The sequence below is a fragment of the Alexandromys fortis genome, unplaced genomic scaffold (genome assembly GCF_014885135.2).
Source record: "Alexandromys fortis isolate MF-2015 unplaced genomic scaffold, M_Fortis_MF-2015_v1.1 scaffold_6, whole genome shotgun sequence".
Lineage (NCBI taxonomy): Eukaryota > Metazoa > Chordata > Mammalia > Rodentia > Cricetidae > Alexandromys > Alexandromys fortis.
Genome location: NW_026067902.1, coordinates 25,074,321 through 25,084,732, shown reverse-complemented (window position 1 = coordinate 25,084,732; position 10,412 = coordinate 25,074,321). Strand labels below are relative to the sequence as shown.

At 41.9% G+C, this 10,412-nt stretch overlaps 1 protein-coding gene across 2 annotated transcripts in view; it reads left to right on the top strand.

The window, feature by feature from the left end:
• The window catches only part of Fmn1 (formin 1), a 345,263-nt gene that overhangs the window by 252,642 nt on the left and 82,209 nt on the right, over window positions 1-10,412 (top strand). For both annotated transcript variants that reach the window (XM_050134444.1, XM_050134445.1), the window contains one exon: window positions 8,257-8,349. In XM_050134444.1, the coding sequence (XP_049990401.1) occupies window positions 8,257-8,349 (93 nt within the window). The remainder of the gene's footprint in view (window positions 1-8,256; window positions 8,350-10,412) is intronic.

Below are 10,412 nucleotides of genomic sequence, written 5' to 3'. Positions count from 1 at the left end.
CTGCTATGAACATAGTTGAACAAATGCTTTTGTCATATGATAGGGCATCTCTTGGGTATATTCCCAAGAGTGGTATTGCTGGGTCCAGGGGTAGGTTGATACCGAATTTCCTGAGAAACCGAAACACTGATTTCCAAAGTGGTTGCACAAGATTGCATTCCCACCAGCAATGGATGAGGATACCCCTTCCTCCCACCCATCTCTGGCCTAAGATTGCTGTTAACATCACTATTACCCATTACCACAGTATGCAGTTAGATGTTGATAATGTGATTATGAAAACTCATGCACAAGAAATACATGCTTTATTTTAAGAGTGCATCATTTGGCTTTCATTTAAATCATGTTGAAATCTCTCTTTACATTGCCTTTTCTATATAGCCTTTAAATGTATAATATATACACATGTATGTATATATACATATATACATATTTGCATGCTAAGGACGTAGCTTAGTGCTAGACCTTTTCTCCAGTATTTGAAGGCCCTGGGTTCCATCTCTAGTACTGTATAAGAAGGGAAAGAAGAGAGGGAAGGAGGGAGAATGGAGGAGGGAAGGACATATAGAAGAAGATATAAGAAAGATATGGAAGCCCCACAAAGCAAGACCATTTCACCAATGCCAGCCTTTAATAAGCACATGAAAATGTTTTAATAGTTTATTCATTCAAAATCTGCTTTGGGCTTTATGTAGAAGTCTCTGTGTTCCTGCTTTCCAAAGTAAGATATACTATTTTTGTTTTAGCATCTTATTATATTGGGAATACTGTAGCTAATAGTTTAGGTCAAAGATAGTCATTATAAAGTATATAGGTTAAACTATTATCCAGATTTGATTTCTAAATATACCTGCACATAAAGTCTATTTTAACAAAAGTATATTTGGGGGACTAAAGCTAAAATATTTGTCACTCTTAAGAAAACCCACATATACATGTATTACTTGACTGTGAAAAGAACTGGTGAGAATATTGTGCTTCCTGTAGCTAAAATGATGAGGGCAAAGGTGTGTTTCAGGAAAGAAGTGGTGGTACATTTGCATGCAGTTCTGATTACTAGAAACGGCCATCACTACATGTTATACAAGAAACACTCGTGGTGCACGCCCTACCATGTCTGAGGGAAGGAGACTGGTTCTGTCACTGACATCTCCCCAGTATCTGGTCCAAACTCACACACATCATAGGAGCTTAGCAGACATTTATCAAGTTGATGTATTTATTCAATGAATTCTTTTGTAATTAAATTCTTCACAAAGCATCCTAGGCTCTTAACAGCCTGGATCCTTTTCTCTTTCACACCTAAACCCTATTGATACAACAAAAAATGTCCTGTAAGCAAACAAGTTGATATGTTGCTATGACAATCCTTAATGCTGGTCCTTCAAGCGTGGAACATGTGGAAAAGACAGTTATAAAACTTAAGAATGAGTAGAACCAACACAGAACTGTGGAATTAAGTAAGCAGAGAACTGTGGGAATTAGGTAAGCAGAGAGAAGACAATTCCAAACTGGAAAAGCATAAATCCTAAGTAAAATATATTCTGACTTTGCCACCTCCTACATACAGTTCCCAGTAACACACATGCACACGCATGCATGCACACACACACACACAGACACACACAATGCATTATGACTATCTGAGTCTAGATAGCAGTCTCAAAGTAATTAATAGTAGTTTCCCATGTACTTTGAAACAAAATACGTATGATTTTGACCAATTCTATCAGAGTTGCTTCTATGTCCTTCTAACCTACTTTTACTTTTTTTTAACATGCCTCAAGGAACTTCATTTTTAGAGATCAGAAGCCAAAAATAGAAAGCCACCAATCTGGCCTTAGAAGTTTGACATTTGAAATCCTGAAACATTCAAGAGCGTAATTTCTTTTCACTGCAAGAAGTCACGCGTCCACAGCCTTTAAATGGAAGTCCAATTTTAGTAGTTCTCTACGATTCCATCGTGTATCAGTTTACACTTCCCCCGTACAATGACCACTTATTAGTAGTCAACTTTAGAAACTCATGTTTTTTATAGTTGAAAGTTTTACAGAGAGAAAAAGAAGACAGACTTGGTTGGTTTTAATGTTGGAGGTCCTGGCACAGACTGTGTTTAAGGCAACTTTGGTGGTCTGGCAAGACTGTGTAGTAGTCTTCGGGTTGGACAATGAGTGGCATTTACGGATTTGTCCATGACCTCGCCTCTTTGTGCGTCTCCAGTCTCCATTGTCATCATTAATTAGTCTTAGGTCTCCCGTTTGTCTGGTAGAAAGAGTCTTGGGTAAGCCAAGTTAATAAATTGGAGTGTGTGAGCTGCTGGCCACCGGAACATGCAGCTATGCAGGGGCAGTTGGAGGGCAGCCTTCCCCTTTGATCCTGTGGAGAAGTTTAATTCTAGCAGGTCGCATGGGAGCCCCAGCCTGTGTAGGGGTGCAGAGATGTCCTCCCAGCAGACCCACAGGACCACTGTCATTTGTACTGCTTTTATTTTCTGATTTCAAAACCAGGAGGCTCAAAGATGTGGGGAATGATTTTGTAAGCCAGCTCACCTTTTTTTGTTTTTGTTTGTTTTTGGTGTGTATATGAAGGGGGGGGGGTTGTTGGAATTCTTCGGTGAATTCTCACAATAGGTGGTAAGATCTCAGCAAGGGAATGAAAGGCATTATCCCCCCCCCTTTTTTCTCATTTTACATACCAATCCCAGTTTCCACACCCTTCTCTCCTCCTGCTCTCTGCACCTTCCCCCCACCGCACCCCCTCCATCCACTTCTCAGGAGAGTAAGGCTTCTCATGGGAGTCAACAAAGTCTGGCACATCTCTTTGAGGTAGGACCAAGGCCCTCCTCCCTATATCTAGGCTGAGTAAGGTAATCCCTCAAAAGAGATTGAACTTCAAAAAGCCAGTTCAAGCAGTAGGAATAAGTCCTGGTCCCACTGCCAGTGGCCCCACAGACTACCCCAGCTACACAACTGTCACTCACATTCAGGGGGCCTAGTTTGGTCCTATGCAGGTTCTCTAGCTGTCAGTCCAGAGTCAGCAAGCTCCCACTTGCTCAGGTCAGCTGATTCAGTAAGTATCCCCCTTTGCTCATATTATCACTCCTCCCTCTCTTTGTGCTTGGCCCAGTGCTTAGCTGTGGATCTCTGCATCTGTTTCCATCAGTTGATGGATGAAGATTCTATGATGAGAATTAGTGTAGTCATCAATCTGATTATAGGGTAAGGTCAGTTCAGGTGTCCTCTCCACTATTGCTTAGGGTCTTAGCTGGGGTCATCCTTGTGGATTCCTAGAAAATTCCCTAGTGCCAGGTTTCTAGCTAGCCCTTTAATGGCTCCCTCAATAAAGATAGCTCTTTCCTTTCTCTCCCTCTCTGTCCTCCCCCATACTGGTCATTCCTTTCCCTCATGTTCTCTCCCCCATTCCCTTCCTTCTCTCTCTACCTTCCCTTCTGCCCTCTCCGTACTCCCAATTTTCTCAGGAGATCTTATCTGTTTCCCCTTCCAAGGGGATTCCTGTGTGTCTCTCTTAGTGTTCTCCTTGTTACCTAGCTTCTCTTGGGTTGTGGACTGTAACCAGCCTAGTTCCATCTTCTAAACGGGAGATCTCTGCTGTGTAATGCCTCTGTAAACTGAGCACTCAGCTTCGTCAGCATTTAGTCCCCAGCCATCATACTGTAATCTCCCCACTGGGAAATGTTTCCTGACCAAGTTTACTAGATTATCATAACAACAAATAATATTGTTCAAAGTTGCTTGATGTGGGAGTTCCCTCTGTGCTGTGATTAGCATTAATGAATAAAGAAATTGTCGTGGCCTGTTGATAGGGCAGAACTTGGGTAGGCAGGAAAAACTGGATGGAATGATGGGAGGAAGAAGGCAGAGTCAGGGAGATGCCATGGACATGCAGAAACATTGCCGGTAAGCCATTGTCACGTGGTGATAAACAGATTAATGGAGATGGGTTAAATTAAGATGTAAGAGTTAGCCAGTAAGCAGCTAGAGCTAATGGACCAAGCAGTGGTTTGATTAATATAGTTCTTGTGTGATTATTTCGGGTCTAAGCTAGCGGGGCGGCTGGGACGAACGAGCTGACCCTCCTCCTACAGTTGCTTGCTAATGCTCCACATTCTACAGACGACTTTTATGCATTATCTCATGTCATGCAGAAAGGAAGGTGCCACAGCACACCTGAGTCCAGGGAAGCCTTGGTCCGAGCACAGGCTTTTTCCAGTTCTGTGCCATGGCTCATAAAATTGAATCTTTTTATGGACATTCCCTCTGTTACTGCTTCCAGGACAAAAGAAGAGCTGCAATAACCAATCTTCTCAATTCAAGAAAAGTAGAACTCGTGCTTTGGTGACCATGGATACAGGCGCTTCCTTAAGCTACACTTTGTTGGAAGTGACCTTGAAGGAATCAACCTCATGATTTCAGTTATATCTCGTTTTCTAAATTGATAACATGACTTACTATTTGTGCTCATAAAAGCAGTTCTAAACATTGTTACTGGAATTTTAATGTCAGTGAGGGATTTTTGAATTTCAAGAGCTAGTGATTTATACTTCAGGTATTCTCAGAGTCATAACTGCATATCAGGAGAAAAGTATGCCTCTCTGAACGTTCATTGTCAAATGATGGTTCAAAGCAGAGCTCATTCAAAGTTTCTTTGACCAATTAATTGCCTGTGCATTGATCTCCTCTAGAAATGCATAGTCAATATGATCATCTTTGCTACCTTGCTTGTGCCTCCTGGGATGAGGTGATGGCAGAGCTAAGGTCATGAAAATTCACTAAGCCAGGGACTGGGGAAGTGACACAGCCAGAGAAATGCTTGCCAGATACGTATGAGGACCTAAGCTCAGGTCACGAGCACCCATGTAAAAGTCTGGCATGACAGTACTGGTCTTGTAGTCTCAGTGCTTGGAAAAACAGGGACAGGATGGGATGGGGGTGGGAGTTGAGAGCAGGCTGGCCTGCCTTTGATTCAGTGAGAGACCCTGTCTTGAAAAATAAGACAGAGAGTGAAAAGAAGATATCAGTGTCAATCTCTGGCCTCAACATGCATACACATACACATAAACACACATATTGAGCATGTACACACACATTGAAAATACACACACAAGCCGGATGATGGTGGCACACACCTTTAATCCCAGCACTCGGGAGGCAGAGGCAGGCGGATTTCTGTGAGTTCGAGACCAGCCTGGTCTACAGAGCTAGTTCCAGGTCAGGCTCCAAAGCCACAGAGAAACCCTGTCTCAAAAAAAGAAAAAAAAGAAAATACAGACACAAATGAATGTATATTTTTTAAATATACTAATCCCTTTTAGGTGGACTTGGAATCACCCATTATGGCTTTGTCACCCTTCATCCCTACCCTGAGTCCATAGTCCAGATCCGTTTATTCTGCCTTTAAAGTGTGTCCCAGTTCTGTCTACAACTGCCTCTCCCTTTTTCTCTGTCCTCTGACATCGCTCAAGCTCAGAGCATTTGTCTTTCACTGTTTCAGAAAGATAAGTGATATCAGGAAGGATGTTTACCGTTGTCCAAATTATTTATATTTGAAAAACTGGAAAGAGAAATTTGATAGTAGTGGAGAAGTTATAGAGTATTTTTAGAAAGAAGATGAAAAACGCTATCAAAGAAAGCTAAAAATGTTCAAATATTTATGTTTTTGTTTGCTTTTACATCCTACGTGTTCATTTGTTCTGTGGATACATGCATGTTTATTTGTGTGTGAGCTCATGCAGAAGACAGAGTACAACTTTTAGGGTTGATTCTCCCTTTCAACCACGTGAGCCCAGGTATCAAATTCAGGGCAACAGGCTTGGTGGCAAGTGCCACTAAACCATCTCACTGGTCCCAGAAGCAAATATTTTGAAATGGTTTGGCTGATTTTAAGGAAACTGTTATCCATTTATTGTTCCAAAATAGGATTTGTATTTTTCACCTTGATGAACTGTAAGAAAAACGAATTTAGTTAATGTCTGAAGACCAATGGGCAGGTTTCCCAGCCAGTCCTGGGACAGTTGTCTGAATAGCAGTAGATAGTCTATTTAAGCTCTAGCCAGAAGTCTTTGAAAGCAGCCATGATGGTAGAAGCCCAAATAAGGGTGCTCCTGTACTGTGATCTAGTAGCCCTCCTGTACTGTGATCTAGTAACCCTGCCCTACAATGAAGGACTGGAACCCTGAGGATGCGCTTAGAAAACCACACAAGATGGCTTCGAATCATGCTCCCTCCCCAAGCACATCTCGTAGTCTTTCCGCATAGTTGAAGAGTCTAGAAATTTGGTTGCCACTACTGCAAATGGAAAGTGTGAAGCCAGGTGTGCTAACTCCCTCCTGCAACATGAGCTCTTTAGAGACTCAACGGGAGTTCAAGGCAAGACGGTCCCAGACAGAAGAAGTGTCAGGTGACTCTTTGCAGAGGATTGCGAGTCGCTTTGCTTGTAAAAACACCAAATGGTTGCTTAGAATGTTCCTGATGTAGATAAAGGTCCCTTCCCAATGGCTTACATTCAGAATGTCTTGCCTTCTTGTTTATAGATTCTTCCAAGATATAAAGTATACATCTGTCTACAGACACGCTCCTGGAGACAGGGTTTCATATGGTGCCAGGCCAGGTTGGCGCATTCTGTGTAGCTTAGTCTACCCCTACACACAAGCTCCACCTACCTCTGCCTCCCAAGCTCTTGGATTGCAGGTGTACACTACACATCTAGGTGTTTCTCATTTTATTTTAACTAGGCAGCATAATCTGCTTATGATAAAAATCCAAGGTTTAATTTGGTGTCTTAGACAAGAGTCTATCAGTAATTTCCAGCCATGACCAATAGTTGAAGCCTATGGCCAAAAACATATCAAAAATGTTAGGGTGAAAGCTTCACCTGAGCCCTTGGCATTCATATATCCAAAGAGTCTAGAATGTTCAGCTCCACTTCAAGCCCCCTCCCCCATCTCTCTCACTAAATAATGTCCCCTCCCCTAGAGATGCACAAGACCACTCCCACAGGGTATTTAAACTGCCCCTCCCCAGAAAATAGACGTGTCTTTTTTTCCAGTCTTCCTTTCCCATCTCCTCTCTGTGGGGGCTGCAAAACCATCGGGGAGCATTGTATCCATTAAACCTGAGCTTTTTCTAATCCCATTGATTTGGTCTGATTTGAATTGTGTCGACAGAGAGACTTATCAGGATACAGAAGCTTTTCAGAAAACACATCTTTTGCCTGAGCTAACCACTCCTAGAGACAGTGAACTCTTGATTATGATGATTTATATGGAATGAAATCAGAACATTTTGGTTCAAGGCATCCTGATTATCAAAACAGTAATTTGTCATAAATTCTAGGTGTCATGTCTGAAGCAAACCAAGGGATATTATTCATGTGTTAGTGAAGTGTTAGGTGAGTGGTGTGAGGGTGGCCCATTGCTTTCTGAGAATAGTATTTATCACCCTGAACTCAGGTCCCTCCCTCCTTTTCCTCATTGGTCAAATAAATCAATCTTATGCGTCACCTGTTCCTTATATTTATCTATTTCTCCTGCAAACCCTCCATGTGGGTTTATTTCTATATTTTGTATTCTGTTTATTTGAAAGTTTTGCAGTGTCCCACATCTGTGGGTCACTAGGCAAGCTTGACTGTTAATGATTTTCTACCCTGAGCTCGTAGTTTGGGTGAGGATAGATGAGGTAGTGCATACCAGTCGGGGTCCAGTGTTCTCTGTCCTGTTCTCTATGGCAGGACTTAGGCTGACTCTCAGCACTTTCATCTTGACAATGACCTTTGTTTGTTCTGAGATGCATGAGGTTCATGCAGTACTTCCTAACATGGACTGGAGTGTCCATGAGCATGAGGATTCTTTAACTTGATGATTCTGGAGACTTTGGAATTGTGGGAACTTCAGCAAGATCCTTTTCGGTTTATGAATCTGCAGAAGGCCAGGGGCCTTTCTTCCCTGGGATCAGTCCTTAGGTACCTTCTCTACTCTATTTTGAGGAACAAAAAAAAAAGCAGAATATTTTACCTGACACAACTTATAGATCTTTTTATGGATGGCTAAAAGAAAAATTAAATGTTACCCATATGCCTGTTCCGAAATAGAGGTACAGAATGTGCTATTTTTTCCTGTGGAGTTTGGTTAGACTGTGATTGATATGGAATCTGTACAGTCGATAACATAACGCTGTGCCCAAGCAGGATCTCAGCAAGTAATTTTTCCTGATTTAGTCTATTCTATACTTCTCTCTGCAGCAAGTGAGCAACAGATGAAGTTGGTGTGCAAGGAGTCCCCGAAGGAGTATCTGCAGCCTTTCAAGGACAAGCTGGAGGACTTCTTCCAGAGAGGTAGGAGGCTTTCTCGGCTGCACATCAAGGACACTCAAGAGCCTTCTCGACAGCTGAGGCTCCCATTGCCACTTAATCCCTGATGGCCACAGACGAAACCACTGGTTCATGGTCCATCTTCCCGTGGTGGCTCCGTCCTCAATGTAGATGGGGTTGCCCTGTATCTTCGTCTCACCTTCTGAGACCATTTCACACATTTCACATTGTCATTCCTGCTTTTGAAATATTTTGAAGGCAAACTTCTCTGTCACCTCTAGAGCAAAGGTGTCCTTGCTCCTTGTTAGCTGATCACAGTGTGGATGTGCAAGGCTTACACACAGGTGACCTGGGTCCACATTAACTGGCCACTGTGTGGATGTACAAGCCTTATGTAGCCCCGCAGCTCACTCCGATTTGTGGTCAGCCCTGAGAAGTCAGCAAGGAATATATTCCTGGTCTCATGAGGGTGGAAACTTGGAAACATGAAATTTGTTGTTTGTTGTATTATATTTTCCCCTTTACAGAGGGGTAAACTGGGGCCCCATGAATGTCATCATCCCACTGCCTAGCACCCATTGGCTCTTTGACACACCCAGGAGATGCAACACTTACTTAGAAACCTTTGCCTGTTCTGTGCCTTCCTCCATATTTTTGGTAGAACTGGAAAGCTTTTACTGATCTTAATTAGTAAACAGGAAAATACAATGCTTTTATGTGTTTCCTATTTTAATTTCTTGAATTCAGTTTAAGGTTCGAAAGAAAAATAAGTGTGGAGTTTTTGGAGGGAGCTTTCTTCTTTACTAGAAAGCCAGAGGAAATGCATGCGGGAACTGTTGGGGAAATTTCAACATGCTGTTTCTATTACTGAATACGGCCACATGATACCACACCATCAACAAAAGGCTGCTAAGTTGGGTCAATTGACGAAGTATGGCCAAACCACCTTGGAAATTAGCAGAGAAATTCCCAGTCCATGAGTCACAGGAACCCCGTCCCAGCTGCTCTCCCTGTGCAGAGATCACTGCTCTTTCCACTGTGGCAAAGCCTTGTTTTCGTGAAGGCAGAAGGCAGAGTTGGTCTTGCTGATCATCATATTTGTTGGGAGTAGTGTATCAGGCTGGTTACCATCTTGAGAGCAAAGATTGAGACATTTTGTTCTGTGTGCATGTAGTAGGTAGGTTTTCTATGAGAGTCATCAAGGTAAATGTGTTGCTTTATGGTTATACCATACATATATATCCTGTAGATGCTCCCATAGCCAGAAGATACTTCTAATTGCTATGCTTAATTCATAAGACTCTTTATTTTCACATATGTAAAATGAACTTGAAATGAGGTACCTGTGGCTTAAATTTTATACTTTAAAAAATTCCTATTATTCTATATCTGGAAAATTCTAACATGTATATATTGGATTATTTTTCTGCCTGTATATCTTAATGGCCTTAGAGTCTTTCTTTATACATAGAGAATTCTAATTTAATGAAAAGAGCTAGATACGAATAGATTAGAACCTTGAAAACTTCATGCTTTGGAAATTTACTGCATTTCTTAGCTCAAAAAAGCAAGTCCTAAAGTAGTACTTGAAAATTTCAAAAAATTAGAGTATTTTTTGATCATATTGGTCCTCCCCCAGTTCCACCCAGATCCATTCCCTACATCCTCACTTTCCTACCTATTTAACTTTTATATTTTCTTCCTTTTTAAAAGACCCATTGGGTCCAGTTTGTGTTGGTTAACTACACACAGGAATGGGGCCTGCCCTACTAGGTCTCATCAACTGACTCTTTCTCTCCCGGAAGCCATCAAATGCCAATAGTCCCTCTGCTTTCAATTGGATTTCATGCCCACCAACAGGTTCTGAAGGTAACTAAGAGTATTTGCAGTAGCCTCTAATTCTTGTGGGTCTATGGAACCCCATTGTCCTACAACTTCAGAAGATGTAACCCACTATTCTAAGTCTCAATACCCAAAACAAGTTCTAGATCAACCAACGGGAAATGGAACGGTTCTCACCCTCCAGATAGTGCCATTGTGGATTTCAAATAATAGATTGCCGCTGTCAACTTTAGTTCACTTTTTAA